This window comes from Arabidopsis lyrata (assembly GCF_000004255.2).
Source record: "Arabidopsis lyrata subsp. lyrata unplaced genomic scaffold ARALYscaffold_6, whole genome shotgun sequence".
In the NCBI taxonomy this organism is placed as follows: Eukaryota; Viridiplantae; Streptophyta; class Magnoliopsida; order Brassicales; family Brassicaceae; genus Arabidopsis; species Arabidopsis lyrata.
In genome coordinates, this window is record NW_003302550.1 from 2036506 (window position 1) to 2054014 (window position 17509).

The window sequence follows — 17509 nt, forward strand, 5'->3', positions numbered from 1 at the left end:
CCCACTTTTTCCTCGTAACAATCCCATAGAAGCCACCACAAATCAATCCATTGAGAGAAAATAATGATTTCACCACAAAGCAAAAGAGAAAAAGCAATGTGAGTAAAAGATTACAACATTGTAACCTGACAAAACAAACATTCACAAAATGATAAACAACCTAAAACCATGTAGTCCACTAGACACACTGTTGTGAACCGGTCCCAATTTACATAAAATTGGACCGAACCGAATATTATTTTTAAACCGGTTTCCGGTTTAAGAAAACACAAAACTCGGACGGCTTCAGTGAAGAAAATTCAAATCATCGGTCATCCTCTCTGACTCTCTCAAATCGAATCTCAAGTTTTCTTCTTATTCTACGATCAGATTCCGACGAACAAAATTCTCTTGCTTCCACCGATTTCTCCGTCCGATGCATCGTCTCGATTGATAATTCTATCCTCGTTTAAAAGACAAGTTGTTCCACCGGAGGAGTGAGCAATCGGCTCTCATCTGTCTTGATCTAGCTCGATGTTCGCCAGAAAATTTCTGCAGAAATCCTCCGGCGGTCAGAATCCTCCTCCTCCTCGGGTATTCCATCCTCATCTCTTTTAATTCTACTATCCTTGAGGAATATAAGTTCCATTTTGATGCTTCTACATTATTCTCCCGCTTGGAGTTTCACTCTCGGGTACACTAGCTTAGGATTTTTACCTTCTGGGCTCAGCTGTATTTTTCTGTGGAATTTGATTGATGCCTATAATGTCCCCAAGTTTTGAAATTTGCAAATATTTTCTCTGCAATGAATAGTTTCTTCTATTTTAAATGTAGTCGATGTCACTCATATATGGCTACGAATCTAGGATTGGGAATATGTTGGAGACGAGAACTTCAGAAAAAGAAATGTACTTTACAAAACTTAGATTGAGATGGCTTCACAGAGAGAGATGTCTCGTTTAGGATTGAACGCATGCTACTTACCTTATCATGCATCACAAATACATTGGTTCACATTAAGTCTTTAAATTCCATGTTTCACTTAAGACAGCTCCAAACCGTTCTCTATTCCAGGAATGCTATTTTGCTTTAGACGTTCACATGTAGTATGAATCTTTGCAGGGATGTTTGATAGCAGAAGACTTGGATCCCCATTTAGTCACCCACTGTGGGATACCTTCGACGGCATCTCTTCTTGCCTTTGACCCTATTCAATGCCTCTTGGCTGTAGGAACTCTGTAAGTTCTTGTCTAAGAAAACCATAATATCTATGATGAGAGAAACAACTATCTCCCTTGTTTCTATTTCATTTTAACTTTTAAAAGTAATGTTCTTTTTGCTAACCCTTTGCAGAGATGGAAGGATAAAAGTGATTGGTGGCGATAACATCGAGGCGATTCTTGCATCTCCTAAGCAGTTACCTTTCAAAAACTTAGAGGTTTGTGGTATTCTGTTCACCTCTTGATATTTTGAGAGGCTACAGTCACGTTCAGTTTCAAAATATTGGTGTCTGATTATAGCTTCTGTGTAGTTCCTTTTTTATTTCCTGACGTTCTTGCTAGTTTAAATCTCTTTCTTCTTATAATGGTTTACAAGAAGTTCGATCACATATACTAACTTTCATGTTCAAATATCCTTTGAGTCGATCTTATTTGAGTGCTGTAGTGGGCAGAAATGGTTTTTCTCTAGTCTATTCCTTTCTGGATAGATCAACTTACGTTGTGAATGTGGGACATATATATTACAGTCCAACTGCTTTGTGATCCCAGTTATCTGTAACTCCACTTGACATTTTATCTGTAATTTTTACAGTTCATGCAGAACCAAGGCTTTCTGGTTAGCATCTCAAATGAAAACGAGATTCAGGTAACAGTTCAGTGTGACGTTTGAAACTTCTATATTATCAGCTGATGTCTTCACTTCTGTTTGACTTTCTTGACTCTCATCTTATAATCATCCACTCCTTCATTTTTCTCAACAACCTATTGGGTCGGTTTCATCAACAAAGTTTCCCTATTTATTAGGTTTGGGACTTGGATCTTAGGCAACCAGCATCAAGCTTAAAATGGGAGTCAAACATTACTGCTTTTGCAATCCTTCATGGCACTGGTTACATGTATTGAGCTTATTAGGATTACAATTTGGAGCACTATTTTTCCATTGACAGTTACAATGGCGTAATTAACTGTGTTTCTTATCTCGTTCACAGGTATGTTGGTGATGAGTACGGTATGGTGTCTGTTATAAACTACAGTGCTGATGAAGGGAAATTACTGCAGCTTCCTTATTATGTTCCAACTGATGCTTTAGCTGGTATGCGGGGTCCTTCTTTCAATGTGATAATCAAATGTGTTTAGAAGCACTACTGAGTTTAGAAAGTTTTAGTTTTCAGCGCTTAGGCATTATTTTATTTCTTAGTGGTCTATCTACCTTCACCAAAAAATTTGCAAAGTAATTCTTGGCAGGGAACCATATCCACTTCATAGTTCAGATTAAATGCAAACATGAAGACCTTCAGCGTTGCATTTAAGTTATTCTTTTAAAACTTATTTTCTCCCATTTCCCTCTTTCTGCAGAAGCAGCAGGGCTTTCATCTCCTATTGATTATCCGGTTGTTGGACTTCTTTCTCAGCCTTGTTCAAAGGGAACTAGGTGAGACAAGATTTATTCTGATATTATGCTTGTTTTTTTAACCTATAGATGGAAAGCATTGCTTGATAAGTTCATTACTTCAAATTTTATCTTCTCATTGAACTTAAGTGCTATATAAGGAGTTGTGTCTCTAAAACTGACCATATGTGCTTGTCATAGCATTTGAAACTAGTCTTTTCCTTTTTTACTTTTCCCTCTGCGTCTATTAATTATTTAGTTTTATGCTCCAATGTCCCCTACTGGTGAGTTTAAAATTAGAACACCATCTGAAGACATCATAGCTGGAAATAGTGAAAGCATTTACTTATCTTCATGTCTAACTTGAGAGACATTGTATCATTTTTTCTTTTTTGGACTGTGATTCTAGTCCCGTCAAAAGAGTTCAAATCTTCATTTTGCTATGCTATTACACTGTACTATAAGTAAGAATAAGATCTTTCTTATGATTAATTTTCGTAACGATTTTGAAGGAATTATCCTGCAGATTGTTGATTGCATTTTCAAATGGATTACTTTTTCTTTGGGATGCATTGGAAGATCATGTCGTTTTAGTTCGGGGGAACAAAGATCTACCTGTGGAGGGTAGCACAGTTGCTGATACTCTGGAAGCCTCACATGATGAGCTTTCTGATCTTGAACTCGATGGAAAAGAGATAAGTTCTTTGTGTTGGGCATCAACTGATGGTTCAGTTCTTGCTGCTGGCTATGTGGATGGGGATATATTATTTTGGGACTTTTCTGATGGGCAAAAGGGGAAGCCATCCAATCACGTTGTTAAGTTACAGTTGTCTTCGGCTGAGAAAAGACTTCCTGTCATTGTTATGCATTGGTGTTTGGATGTATCTCGCAAGAGTAGTGGTGGAAAACTCTTCATCTATGGTGGTGATATCATTGGATCTGACGAAGTACTTACGGTAAGAACTCAGCTCAAATCAAAACGTTCATAGCACAGATTGGTGATCTTGGGCCAATTATAAACCGAGTTTCTTTCCAAAAATAAACATACGAAAAAGAGTCGCAACTTTTCTTCTAAACATGTTGCATTTTCATGGTACAAGGGAAACCCAAACATGAATCTTACCTTGTAGATGAAAATGAATAGCCTAATATGATGTCCTTTTGCTGATCACCATGTGCAGATGTTAGGTCTTGATTGGTCTTCTGGTATGGGAGGTCTGAAATGTGTTGGCCGTGCTGACCTGACCCTTAGCGGTTCATTTGCTGATATGGTCTTGTCTCCAATTGCCAGTTCAAGGCAAAGTGGGATGTTTTTATTTCTGTTGACAAATCCAGGACAACTGCAAGCATATGACGATGCCTCTCTGGCTTCACTGATGTCTCAGAAAGAGAATAAGATTTCTGTTTCTCCACTGCCATATCCAATGGTTGTACCAACGATGGATCCACATATGACAGTAGCAACGTTTGCTGCATTAAATGTGAATGATAAAACGTCATTAGCTCTTTCTGAGGTAGTCCCTCTACAAATTTCCCTAGTTGTGCTTCCCATTGTGAGGCAATTAATTTATATCTTATTCCTGATAGATAGTCTTAGCTGCAAAAGCTCGAACCCCACGTACTCCATCCGTAGAAAGTGCACAATGGCCTCTGACAGGTGGTGTTCCAAGCCACCTTGATGACTACAAGCTTGAAAGACTTTACATGGCAGGATATCAAGACGGGTCTATGCGAATATGGGATGCAACCTATCCATGTCTGTCTCTTATTTATATTTTGGAGCCCAAGGTGTTAATGTTATAGCTTTTCTTCTTTTGAGCTTCATCTTAAAAACTCGTTTAAATATTTTGATGAGAAGGATTGCCTGCAATAAATAATTTCATCCTTCACCAATGATCAGGCAAGTGTTATTGACATAACTGGAGTAGATGCATCAGTAACGGCATTTTGCTTCTGCTCTAAGACTTCTTGTTTGGCTGTTGGTAACGAATGTGGTATGGTAAGAAGACCTGTTTCTGTTGATACCTTCTTGATTTCAGCTTAGATTTTAATGTGCATCTGATTATTTCTCGCTTTTCTGAATCTGTAGGTTCGCCTATTCAAGCTGGTCGGCCATACAAGTGGAGGAACCTTGGAAGTTGTTACCAACACTGAGAAGAAAGGTTTGGCAATTGTTACAACGTTGACACTATAGATTTGTTATGCTTTATCTCATGCTGTAGGTTCATTACTTGTAGCTCACCATTTGTATCAAGAAGATGGTCCTCAATGGTTGGCTGCGTTTTCATTCCTGAGTTCCCCAGTATGCACCCTGCAATTTGTACAGTCTACAAGAAGGCTTGCCGTGGGATTTAAATGTGGCAAGGTAGGGAATTAACATATGTTTAAGTGTCGGCATACAGCTGCTTTCTCTAGTTGAAAGTAAACAAATTAAATTTTCATTTCAAATTTCAGGTTGCAATGCTTGACATTGGTGTGCCGTCAGTATTATTCGTTACAGATAGCTTATCTGACTCCGGTTCTCCGATCAAGTCACTCTATGTGCAATCCTCTTCAGCTCCAACAGGCTCAAAAAGTGATCCAACTGATCACAACTCCATAAATTCTGAAGATATTTTAATCTTGTGTGCAATGACCAAAGATGGACAAACCATTCTTTTGGATGGCAATACTGGGAAAATACTCGCCTCATGCTTGAGACCTGTAAAGAATCCAACTGCGATTTGTATGCACATTATAGGTAGTTTATCTGATACTAACATAAAAGTGTGTTTTCTTATGCATCTAGTATTCATAAAAATAACTCTATTTTGCAGAGAACTGCTATGAAAACTCTGAAACGCCCAATGGAAAACCAGCTGGAAATCCATCTGGGAAGGAGAAACATGAGAACAAATCTCATATAATCAACGCTAGTGAGAGTCATTCACCATCTGAACAGAATGCTGTCACAGAAACAAAACTTGCTGATCAGATGTTTGCGAACTCAGTATTTCTCATGTGTTCGGAGGATGCACTGCGCTTGTATTCTTTAAAGTCTTTATCTCAGGTAAATACAGGATCTACCTTTATTTATGAAACCTAAAGTATCTTTCTGGCTTTTTCTGATATCAAGGACTTGCTATCAATACCTAGGGAAGTCTTGAGTGCATTATGGAGGTAAATCTTCCAAGGCCGTGTTGCTGGATGGGAATCCTAAAAAAAAATGGAAGGGAATGTGCAGTACTCCTGCTTTACCGAACAGGGCATATTGAAATAAGGTGAATTTCTAATTGGCTACCACAAGTATCATATATATGCCAGATAAAAGTTAGTTACCAAATACAATCTTGTAACTATCTAGTCTGCAGCCATTGATTGCTCAGAAATCAGCTCTAAAAGAATGGTTTCTTAATTGAACAGATCTTTTCCGAATCTTGAAGCTGTGGGAGAGAGCTCTTTGCTTTCACTTCTTAGGTGGAACTTCAAGCCTAACATGGAGAAGACAGTGTGTTCGGATGATTTAGGTCATGTCGTCCTGGTGAGATTTCTTAAAAGATAGCTTTCAACATGTGATGTATAAAGTATGCCAAGTTAGATCTTGGTTTATGAGTTGGCATGTATAACATCATAAGAGAATATTTTGTTATCTCAGATGTTAAGGACTAATAAAACTAAATATACAGGTAAATGGTTGTGAAGTTGCCATCCTTTCGTTTTTGGCCCACGCAAACGGCTTCAGGTACTGGCTTACTGTTTGCTGTTCCATACTTTGTTTCTCAGTGAGTCAGTGACTACAACTAGAACTTTTGCATGCATAGCTAGCAAAGTAGCAGTTAAGTTACTAATACCAACTCTGCATTCATCTCAGGCTCCCAGAGTCTTTACCTTTGCTTCATGACAAAGTCCTTGCAGCAGCTGCTGACGCTACCTTTAGCCATATCTCTGCTCATAAGAAAAATCATGTATGTTCTGTTTTCACATGTGAACCCTTTTTTCGTAAGCTCCATTGTTTTGCTATAAAAAATGTCTGTGACCACAGGATGGCGCTCCCAAATTCTTAAGTAACATTATCAAAGGCTTCAGATCAAGCACTGAACAGAAAATGGACCAAGTACAAGATTTCTCCCACCTGGGGAACATCTTTTCTAATCCACCATACTTAAAACCTTTTGATACCGGTGGCGATGACGAAAAGATTGTCGAGCTAAACATAGGTTTGCAATATCTACACTAAGTTACTCCTCCCCGGGTTCCTGCCTCTGACTAAAAATGGTTTTCTGTAGATGACATCGAGATAGATGAACCTGTGATCATCTTGCCTTTGACAGAGAAAGACAAAAAAGAAAAGAAAGGTAAAAGATCTGTTCGCCTCAAGTTCTAGTATCATTGTGAATGCATCAGACGAATCATAAGGTTTCTTTGCAGATAAGAGAACGGATAAGGAAAAGCTGTTTGACGGTGTATCCAGCGATGCACAACCCAAAACGAGAACAGTGGAAGAAATTAAGTCCAAATACAGAAAAGCAGGGGTGAGTCAAAACCAATTTGATATACCCAAAGAGCTTCTTTTTTTTGCTTCCATCTCTAACATGGTTGGGTAATTTTCCAGGAAACCTCAGCAATAGCTTCACAAGCGAAGGACAAACTTCTTGAGCGAGGAGAAAAACTCGAGGTCATATTTTACCCCGCAGAGATTTCACCTTCTTTTACACTGGCATGTTTCCAATCTATGTAACTTACTGATCCTAACTACAAAACATCTATTTTCTTTGTTTGGTCTGCCAGAGAATCAGCCAACGCACAGCTGAGCTTCAAGACAATGCTGAGAACTTTGCATCCATGGCACATGAACTTGCTAAGCAAATGGAGAAGCGAAAATGGTGGAACATATGAGGGAGTTGCAGTCATTGTGGGTTCTTCGGTATATAAACTAATTATCTTGGGTTTCCACAGGTGAAAAACTCTCTTTCATGTTTATTTATCAATCAAATCTGTAAAATAGATTGATCAAAGGGAGCAACCCTTCTAACTTGAGAAGTTGCTTGTGAGCTGATTTGAGGCTGCTATGACTGTCTATCAGAATTTTAAATTTTTTTAAAAAAAAACTTTGTTTCATTGCTTTATGAGATTGGAACCTCAATTTGTTTTGTCCTTTACTTGATCCCACAGCTTTACTTGACCACGAAGGACACACTTTGTTTGTTATGAGTTATGTCACATTTGACTAATGCTTAAAACCCTAAATCCCGCTTTATTCCTTCTCCTTTTCTTTCTAGTTACACAACAACACAGAACAGAACACCACACATTCGTACTTACATATCTACTACTGCTAATTGAAAGACGACCTCATAAAGAAATAGCCTTCGAGCTAGAAAATCACAGAGAAGACTGATTAAGAGAGATACACGACGACAAGGATCGACCAACACAGAATCCATCTCTCTTTCTCTCTCCACATTATCTCTTCACTCAGAGAGTGCAAATAAAGAGAGAGACTTTTTTCCTCTTCTCTTCTTGGGTAGAGCTACAATGGCGAGCTCGATTTTATCAGAATGTGGTATTAGACCTCTCCCCAGATTCTACCCTAAACCCACAACCTCTTTTGCCTCTAACCCTAAACCCACTTTCAAATTCAATCCACCCGTCAAACCTGCTTCTTCTTCTCTCAATTCCCGAGATGGGTTCTACTCTAAAACCATGCACTGGGCATTGAATGTGGCAACGCCTTTAACAACTCTTCAGTCTCCATCCGAGGAAGACACTGACAGATTCGACCCAGGTGCACCTCCTCCCTTCAATTTGGCAGATATAAGAGCAGCCATACCTAAGCATTGTTGGATTAAGAATCCATGGATGTCAATGAGTTATGTTGTCAGAGATGTTGCTGTCGTCTTTGGATTGGCTGCTTTAGCTGCTTACTTCAACAATTGGCTTCTCTGGCCTCTCTACTGGTTCGCTCAAGGAACCATGTTCTGGGCTCTCTTTGTCCTTGGCCATGACTGGTATCAACTAATCCCCATGTTTCATCTGCTTACTTCAAGTGTTTTGGTCTCTCTCTATATTGTTAACCAAGTATTCATGTTGTTTACCTTGTAGCGGACACGGTAGCTTCTCGAATGATCCGAGGCTAAACAGTGTGGCTGGTCATCTTCTTCATTCCTCAATTCTGGTCCCTTACCATGGCTGGTGAGTTTTGCTTTCAATGCCTTCAATATAAAGCAAACCTTTCTCTCTTGGTAATGAATCCCTTGAAGAACTCACATTCTTCATGAAAATATTTGAATTTTCCTTGTAGGAGAATTAGCCACAGAACTCACCACCAGAACCATGGGCATGTCGAGAATGACGAATCATGGCATCCTGTAAGTTGCACTATCCATAACCAAACACAGATGTCGAATCCTGGTTTCATTTGTTATTAATATACCTAAGATAGAGCTTATCTTTTTGTGACTGCAGTTGCCTGAAAGCATCTACAAGAATTTGGAAAAAACGACTCAAATGTTTAGGTTTACACTGCCTTTTCCAATGCTCGCATATCCTTTCTATTTGGTAATCCTTCTGCATCTTACTATAATCTCTCCACCTGTTTATGTCAAGTGAAAGAAGCTCATGTTTCACATCTGATTCACTGTGTTCTTGATGCAGTGGAACAGAAGTCCAGGGAAACAAGGTTCTCATTATCATCCGGACAGTGACTTGTTTCTTCCAAAAGAGAAGAAAGATGTTGTGACATCAACTGCCTGTTGGACTGCAATGGCTGCTTTGCTTGTTTGTCTCAACTTTGTCATCGGTCCAATCCAAATGCTCAAACTATATGGCATCCCTTACTGGGTATCCTCTACTTCTGTACCTCTCCATTTCAGATAAACCGGTTTTTGTATTCCTTTGTTGTCTCAGATGTGAAGATATTTATTGGCATTTCAACACACAATTAATGCAGATATTTGTAATGTGGTTGGACTTCGTCACTTACTTGCATCACCATGGACATGAAGACAAGCTTCCTTGGTACCGTGGAAAGGTATCCAAAATCTACTTCACCATTTGTAATAGAGTTACCTGAGAGCCACTGTTGTTGTGAGAATCTCAAACGCTTCATGTACTTTCCCCAAACACAGGAATGGAGTTACCTGAGAGGAGGGCTCACAACATTGGATCGTGATTACGGATGGATCAATAACATCCACCACGATATTGGAACTCATGTGATACATCATCTTTTCCCGCAGATCCCACATTATCATCTAGTAGAAGCAGTAAGAGTTTTCTTGTTGATGTTAATTAAAGACTATTCTGGTGTGGACTTGCTTCAATATGGTGTTAACAGTGCTTAACTTTCCATATCTATTCTTTCCCTTTCCTCTTTTTCTAGACAGAAGCAGCTAAACCAGTAATAGGAAAGTACTACAGAGAACCGAAAAACTCTGGACCTCTGCCACTTCACTTACTGGGAAGCCTTATAAAAAGTATGAAACAAGACCATTTCATAAGCAATACAGGAGATGTCGTGTACTATGAGGCAGATCAAAAACTCAATGGACAAAGAACATGACGACAGACTGCAATGAACCAGGAGACAAGTTATAAATTCATCTTGACCCATTCATTATGTTCTTTTTGTTTTGGTGTAAAGCCTTTGCGAGATTGAAAAGCATTCATTTGTAGAAACACGTGGTAAAACTCTCGATCTAATGAATAATATATGATCAGAACTCAGAAGGATATTTTTCATACAAGGATCTTGTTCTTGAGAGCCTACCAACACTTTAAATTTAAATCTATTACTGATGACATGGACACAACAGGTTGATGCTCGAAACTATAGTTACAAGAAAAATTACCTTGGCTTATATTGCTAGCCATTAGTAGTGTACAGAGTGAACTGCAGTTATGAAGGAACTTATCTTAGCCTTATCCTTCTGGATGCCGTCTGTACCGCAGATACCGCTGCTAACATCAATTCCATCAGGTTGAAGGATAGAAAGAGCTTCTGACACGTTTGTCGGATTGATTCCGCCAGCTAAGAGCCACCCATTTCTGCTTCTGATAGAAGGTAACTTGAATTGAGCCCAGTTAAATCCTTCTCCACTGCAGTAAATTGTTATGATTCTATCACACTCTTGATATTTCAATCACTTGTGAACGACAAACGGTTTCATGTACAAGAGCGATTATTTAACTTGTTCCTCTTAAGGAGTACATTACAACGAGACAAACGCGAAGAATTTGAAAAAAGTTGGTCAAGGTACCTCCCACCCGTTGCACTATCCACAAGAATCCAATCAGCGAGATGACAATCCTCTTCAGGAACTTCAGTCAGGAGCTTTCCATCCTCATTTGCATTAAGGACATATATGACTCTCCTTTCGCGTACTAACCTCGAGAAAGCAGCACGCGAACCATTACCATGAAGCTGTAAGAAAATATAACTATCAACCGTTTAGAAAGTGAGAAAATCACCTTGGTGAGACCAAAATCAAAATCGATAAGAATGTAGACAACCTGCACAAGCTCAAGGTCTGAGGCATCAGCTGCTCGCAATATCGTGTTCTCATCATCATCAACAAAAACACCAACAGATTTGGCCCCACCATCCCTCGCCACTTTGGAGATATCCTTTGCAACAGAAAGAGAAATGGATCGTTTTGAATTCGGCCAAATAATCATCCCGATGAAATCAGCACCAGCCTCAACTGCCATAGCAGCATCTCTGGCTGATGTGATGCCACACATCTTAACCAAAGGTCTATCCTTTCCTCTTTCATCATCCTTAGGAGCTACATTCTCTGTGCTGGAAACACTGCAGGTCAATTTCCTGTTGTGAGCATACCCGACTCTCGAGACAGACACCTTTCGATAGCTTAAACCTGAGAAAATCCAGTAGGAAACAAGAGATCAGTGGCAAGCTTCAGTAATTTACCGGAAACAAAGAGAATCACACACACAAGGTCTAGTGAAATCTCGAGAAAAAAAAACTAAAAGTCAAGAAAAGTTACCAGATTTGTAGGTTCTGGAGAAATTCAAAGCTCTAGAATGAGCGAGGAGATCTGTGGATATTCCTGAGGAAAAGAAGAAAGCTCTGCTTCATCAACTGATCTTAGAATAAAGTTTACTATTAACAAAACAACACAAGCTCTGAATTTACAAGACGATCGAGATTCCTCTTAGTAAATGAAGATGACAAGCAAAAAAATTTAATAGAAGATGGATCATCACTAAAGCAGATTGATAGCAGCTAAACACTAGTTGATAAGCTCTTTGAGTAAAAACATCGAACAAGTTATCTGCATTTCTCCCAACGAGCTCATCACCAGGAGAAGAATACCTGTAGGCATCTTAATTCCACTGCCGGAATCGCAGATGATATCGAATTTTCTCCCAGAGGAGGATCAGCAGAGACGGCGGTTGTACGGCTGAAGAAGATCGACAAGAATGGCGGAAAAACAAAAAACGAATCTACCAACTTTTTGTTAGGTGTACTTAAACCGAATAATCGAATTTCTGTTTGGTTTTTGGAAAACCGAAGCAACAATTTGCTTTCGGTTTAGATGTCGAATTGGAAACGGGCTCGGTTTACTTAATTATCGGTCGAACCAATCGTACCACAGATACATAATTTCCAGAAAAATATTATTTCAATAAATAATTCATGAATATATATTCCAATAAATTTTCATTTTTAAAGTCTTAGATTTTTTTATCATACGTTGAAAATTCATGATGTTTGTTCTTATCGTATTCGAGCTCAATAATCTTCTATGCATTAATTGACAAGTTGGTTAGAAAAAAAATATGATGTATATGGTTTTATCTTTTTTTTTTTTGAAGAAAATGTATATGGTTTTATCATATTCAAATTCAATAATCATCTACATATTAATTGACAGTGTAATTGCAAAATCAGAAAACACAAAACAAATGCACGGAATGATCTATCTTTATTCATAGGTTCCAATGCTTTTATAGGGAAATACATGATCAACAACAAACGAAAATAACGGACACACAACTCAACTAGTTCAACTAGTTCCACCAATAGCTACAAAATAGGAAACAGAACTTGACTCCTTCAGACCTAAAGAATCGGTCTAAGATCATTATTCAAATAACAAATGCTGACTCAACAATCCCTCCCTTGAACTGAACTCGATTAAGAGTCACAGTTCACAATGCTCAACCCGAACGCTTCCCTGATCCGTTGGAATGATGCCATCTTCAACGGCTTAGTCATGATATCGGCCAACTGCTCCTCTGTGCTGCAATGAACCAACTCCACAACTCCTTCCTTAGTTAGTTCTCTGAGAAAGTGATAACGAACTCTGATATGTTTTGACTTCCCGTGCATGACTGCATTTCTTGACAACTTGATAGTGGAGGTGTTGTCACAAAACAAAGTCATCCTCTCCTCTTGTGCATAACCAATTTCTTTCAATATTCTCTTCATCCAGATAGCCTGACACGCACAGGTGGCTGCTGCTACATACTCTGCCTCGGTTGATGATAATGTCACGATCGGTTGCTTCCTGGATGACCAAGCTACAGCCCCTCCACTCAGCAGAAAAACGTAACCGGAGGTGCTCTTGCAGTCGTCTATGTCCCCCGCATAGTCACTGTCGGTGTAACCCAAGAGATCCCCATTTCCTCTTCTTCCATACCATATCCCAAACTCCAATGTTCCTTTTAAGTACCTCATGATTCTTTTTGCTGTAGCTAGATGTAACTCAGTTGGATTTGCCATAAAACGAGAAATGAGACATACCACAAACATGAGATCTGGTCTTGTGGCTGTGAGATACATCAAGCTCCCCACCATTTGCTTGTAAAAAGTTGAGTCCACCTTTGCTCCAGCCTCATCTCGCCCAACTTTGTGTCCAGGAACAATCGGATTGGAAACAGAGTTGTAGTTCTGCATCTCGAATCTCTCAATCAGCTCTGCGGCATACTTCCTCTGGCATATGAAGATCCCATCAGGTTTTTGAATCACTTCAATGCCAAGAAAGTACCTCATCATTCCCAAATCTGTCATGTCGAACTCATCTTTCATGGACTTCTTGAACTCACTCAACATTTCTTCATCATCACTAGTGAACAACAGATCATCAACGTAAATGCTTACGATTAGAACTTTACCTCCCTTCCGTTTGATGAACAAAGTTTGTTCACTAGAACTGTTCTCAAAGCCTTCTTTGATGAAGTAAGACTCAATACGACTAAACCAGGCTCTGGGTGCCTGTTTTAATCCGTATAAAGCCTTGTGAAGCTTGTAAACCATTTCCATCTTTCCTGCTACCTCATATCCCTGTGGCTGCTCCACAAACACCTCCTCTCGTAATTCTCCATGTAAGAACGCAGACTTGACATCGAGTTGATAGATCCCCCATCCCTTTTGTGCTGCAACTGCGATGATCAATCTCACTGTATCCATCCTGGCTACGGGTGCAAACACTTCGGTGTAATCAACTCCGTATTTTTGCGCATATCTCTTAACCACCAAACGAGCCTTGAACTTGTCCACTTCTCCTTTCTCATTCAACTTAGTTTTGTAAATCCACTTGACCCCAATTGCTTTTACACCTGCCGGAAGTGTAGTGAGCGTCCAGGTATGGTTTCTTTCAATGGAGAGTATCTCTGCATCCATCGCTTGTTTCCAGTGAGAATGTCTTGCTGCTTCTGCAAAACTGGTTGGATCTGCTATAATCATAAAGGCAAGATTCTCAATGTCGACTCTGGCCATGTTGCTTCTTCCTCAGTGTCTTCTTCCTTAGTGTCAGAAATCTCCTCTCCTGTGACATAATCTGCAGACCAAATTGGAGCTTTTCTAATTCTGCTTGTTGTCGCTATCGGTGCAATTCTGCTTGTTGTCGCTATCGGTGCAATCTGGGAGGGAACATCAACGTTTTCTTCTTCTCTTCCCTCCATCCCAGTTTCTGCAACGATCTCATCTGCAACCTCTGTAACTTCATAATCATCTTCCCATTCAAGTTCTGCATCTGCTTCATTAACGTAACCAGAATCTTCCCAATTCCACTTCTTATCTTCCTCGAATATTACATCTCTGCTGATGTGAACCTTCTTTAGCACCGGATCGAACATCTTAAAGGCTTTGGATTCACTACTGAAGCCCAACAGGACGCACTTGATGCTTTTGTCGTCAAGTTTGCTTCTCTTAACATCAGGGATGTGAACATACCCGATGCATCCAAACACTCTGAAATGCTCCACTGATGGCTTTCTTCCACTCCACGCCTCTTCAGGTGTCATATCTCTTACAATGACTGTAGGAGAACGGTTGAGAACGTGATTTACCCACTGCACAGCATCAGGCCAAAACGCTTTTGGCACTTCTTTCTCCAGTAACGCTGCTCTCACCATATTCATGATTGTGCGATTTTTGCGTTCAGCAACGCCATTTTGCTGAGGCGTGAAAGCCGTAGTCAACTGCCTTTTGATTCCATGCTCTCTACAGAACTCCTTGAACTCATTTGAGTTGTATTCTCCACCTCTATCTGTTCTCAAACATTTGATGACCAGACCAGTTTATTTCTCTACAAACGCTTTGAAGGTTTTGAAGCAATGAAATGCCTCTGACTTTTCCAAAACAAAGTAAATCCAAGTCTTCCTTGAAAAATCATCAATAAAGCTTATCAGGTACCTTATGTTACTGTTCGATGGTGGACTGATCGGACCGCATAGATCAGAATGAATGAGCTCCAGTTTCTTGGTAGCTCTCCACTTGCTCTGTTTCGGAAAAGGAACCCGGTGATGTTTTCCTTTGACGCATGCCTCACACGTGACTTTCACATCACCAATATCAGGTAGACCCACGACCATCTCTTTACTGCATAGCGTGTGAAGTCCTTTGTAGCTGAGATGTCCATATCGATGATGCCACAGCTCTGCCTTGTCTGAGACATTGATCTGCAAGCATCTTTCTTCTTTGGTCTTTTCATTCGGTTCCCCCAAGAGAATGAACATTCGGTTTGAGCTCATCACAGATTCTGCAATTTTTCCTCTTGTGGGATGGAAAATACAGCAGGTTTTCCGATCTCCTCCCCCTTTGAACAGTACATCCAGGCCTCATTCTTGGAGTTGTCCAACACTTAGCAAGTTGTTCTTCAGTTCCGGTACATAATAGACATCATTGATCACATAACTTACCCCATTAAGAGTGATCTTCACCACCCCTTTGCCACCAACCGTCAGCTTATGGTTGTTCCCGAGTTTCACATTGTGTGTGAAAGTCGTATCCAGGCTCGAAAACATGTTGCTCTCCCCACACATGTGGTTTGAACAGCCAGAATCCACAAACCAGGCGTCGCTCCTCTTTGTTCCGCAGAACTCTATGTATGCCATCAATAGAACTTCCTCTTTCTCCTCCAATTCTGCATAGTTTGCTCCATTGGATCCATCTGGACATTCATACGCAAAATGTCCCAATTTGTGGTAATTGTAGCACTCAATAGTGGCCTTGTTGAAGGAGCGGCCTCCTCTGCCTCTTCCTCGTCCTCTGTAGAAGCCTCTGCCCCTCCCTCTAACAGTGAGTGCCTGATCTTCCTCTTCATGGCTCGATTTTCTGAATTTCTTCTCGTGCACGGACAGTGAGCTCTGCAACTCATCGACGGTCATGCTGCTCGTATCTTTGGACTCTTCGATCGATACCACTACGTATGTGAATTTATCGGTCAGGGTGCGAAGAATCTTCTCCACAATCTTTGAATCTGGCATACTCTCGCCATTACTCCTCATCTTGTTTGCTACCATCATCACTCTCTTGAAATAATTGTCAATGCTTTCATCGCCTTTCATGACAAGAACTTCAAAGTCTCTCCTCAAGGTTTGGAGAAGCGATCTCTTGACCCGTTCATTCCCTCCAAACTTTCTCTTCATGGACTCCCAAATGATCTTAGAAGTTTTCCGGTCTAAGATCTGCTCAAACACCTCCCGCTCAATGGCTTGAAACAGGTAGTACTTGACTTGATGATCCTTCTTCTTCAGATCCTCAAGACTCTTCTGCTGCGCTGCAGTTGTCTCGAGTCCTGCTGCTGTCTCAGGTATGCCTTCTTCTACGAGACTCCACAACCCCTTTGCTCGCAAGAGGTTCTCCATCAGCTCGCTCCAATGATCGTAGTGACCATCGAACCGGGGAATCGTAATCGTCTTATCTTCACTCATCTCTCTTTCACCGTTCTCTCTCTTCTTACTTTGATCACTCTAAGATTGTGTTTTGCTCTGATACCAAATGTAATTGCAGAATCAGAAAACACAAAACAAATGCACGGAATGATCTATCTTTATTCATAGGTTCCAATGCTTTTATAGGGAAATACATGATCAACAACAAACGAAAATAACGGACACACGACTCAACTAGTTCAACTAGTTCTACCAATAGCTACAAAATAGGAAACAGAACTTGACTCCTTCAGACCTAAAGAATCGATCTAAGATCATTATTCAAATAACAAATACTGACTCAACAGACAGTTGGTTAGAAATATTATATTTTGGTGTTTGATAATCCGAATCTCAAAATTTTCTAACAACGACAATATATATATATATATTTCGGAAAATCCAAAGTTTTGTAAATTTCCGTTAACAACAAACAAAAAATCCGTAAAATTTCGAAGCTAATTGATAAATTTCAATAATGTTATCTCAGAAATTGTGGGTAAGGAATTTCTACAACAACATGTCATTTGTCAATATCTACTTGAATAAGATTCAATGAGTGCCAAGAAATGATCACCTAATAATAGATTTCTGGACGAAATAAATATGGGTTTAAGTTATGTGAAGATTGTCGCTCTACTAACTACTGTTTTATTTAACTAACGAATCGCAAGTTGAAAAAACAAAATAGAACAAAAAAATTTCTTTTTAAATACCAAAGTGTGAACGCAAATACGCAATGTTATTCCAAGGCACATGA

The 17509-nt window shown here is 39.7% G+C and overlaps 3 protein-coding genes across 3 annotated transcripts; 2 read left to right on the plus strand and 1 right to left on the minus strand.

The window, feature by feature from the left end:
* Positions 1-227: 227 nt before the first annotated feature.
* Positions 228-7711, plus strand: LOC9307240. Its single transcript, XM_021020253.1, has 24 exons — positions 228-573; positions 1102-1217; positions 1333-1417; positions 1792-1845; positions 2004-2095; positions 2189-2292; positions 2556-2631; positions 3116-3545; positions 3771-4103; positions 4177-4377; positions 4490-4588; positions 4679-4751; positions 4827-4954; positions 5044-5329; positions 5406-5638; positions 5725-5849; positions 5992-6109; positions 6255-6310; positions 6440-6533; positions 6611-6785; positions 6855-6923; positions 6997-7100; positions 7181-7243; positions 7357-7711. The coding sequence occupies exons 1-24, from the start codon at positions 514-516 to the stop codon at positions 7462-7464; spliced, it is 3282 nt and encodes a 1093-aa protein (XP_020875912.1). The 5' UTR covers positions 228-513; the 3' UTR covers positions 7465-7711.
* Positions 7712-7836: 125 nt separating this feature from the next.
* On the plus strand, positions 7837-10313 carry LOC9307241 (temperature-sensitive sn-2 acyl-lipid omega-3 desaturase (ferredoxin), chloroplastic). The gene is made up of 8 exons (XM_021020329.1): positions 7837-8576; positions 8671-8760; positions 8870-8936; positions 9034-9126; positions 9223-9408; positions 9518-9598; positions 9696-9833; positions 9950-10313. Exons 1-8 carry the CDS (start codon positions 8104-8106, stop codon positions 10127-10129), a joined length of 1308 nt encoding a protein of 435 aa, XP_020875988.1. The 5' UTR covers positions 7837-8103; the 3' UTR covers positions 10130-10313.
* Positions 10267-12151, minus strand: LOC9307242 (N-(5'-phosphoribosyl)anthranilate isomerase 1, chloroplastic). Its single transcript, XM_021020358.1, has 5 exons — positions 11903-12151; positions 11574-11636; positions 11080-11444; positions 10827-10990; positions 10267-10665 (listed from the first exon to the last, which is right to left on the minus strand). Exons 1-5 carry the CDS (start codon positions 11910-11912, stop codon positions 10440-10442), a joined length of 828 nt encoding a protein of 275 aa, XP_020876017.1. The 5' UTR covers positions 11913-12151; the 3' UTR covers positions 10267-10439.
* Positions 12152-17509: the final 5358 nt, after the last annotated feature.

Bases quoted from the DNA above. Each gene is read 5' to 3' on its own strand.
- LOC9307240 (XM_021020253.1), top strand. From the start codon at position 514: ATGTTCGCCAGAAAATTTCTGCAGAAATCCTCCGGCGGTCAGAATCCT. The intron at 5,850-5,991 runs GTGAATTTCTAA...TTAATTGAACAG, and splicing joins ACAGGGCATATTGAAATAAG to ATCTTTTCCGAATCTTGAAG. The intron at 6,786-6,854 runs GTTTGCAATATC...GGTTTTCTGTAG, and splicing joins GATTGTCGAGCTAAACATAG to ATGACATCGAGATAGATGAA.
- LOC9307241 (XM_021020329.1), top strand. From the start codon at position 8,104: ATGGCGAGCTCGATTTTATCAGAATGTGGTATTAGACCTCTCCCCAGA. The intron at 8,761-8,869 runs GTGAGTTTTGCT...TTTTCCTTGTAG, and splicing joins CTGGTCCCTTACCATGGCTG to GAGAATTAGCCACAGAACTC. The intron at 9,127-9,222 runs GTAATCCTTCTG...TTCTTGATGCAG, and splicing joins TCGCATATCCTTTCTATTTG to TGGAACAGAAGTCCAGGGAA.
- LOC9307242 (XM_021020358.1), bottom strand. The intron at 11,445-11,573 runs GTAACTTTTCTT...GGATTTTCTCAG, and splicing joins CTCCAGAACCTACAAATCTG to GTTTAAGCTATCGAAAGGTG. The intron at 10,666-10,826 runs GTACCTTGACCA...AATTTACTGCAG, and splicing joins GATAGTGCAACGGGTGGGAG to TGGAGAAGGATTTAACTGGG.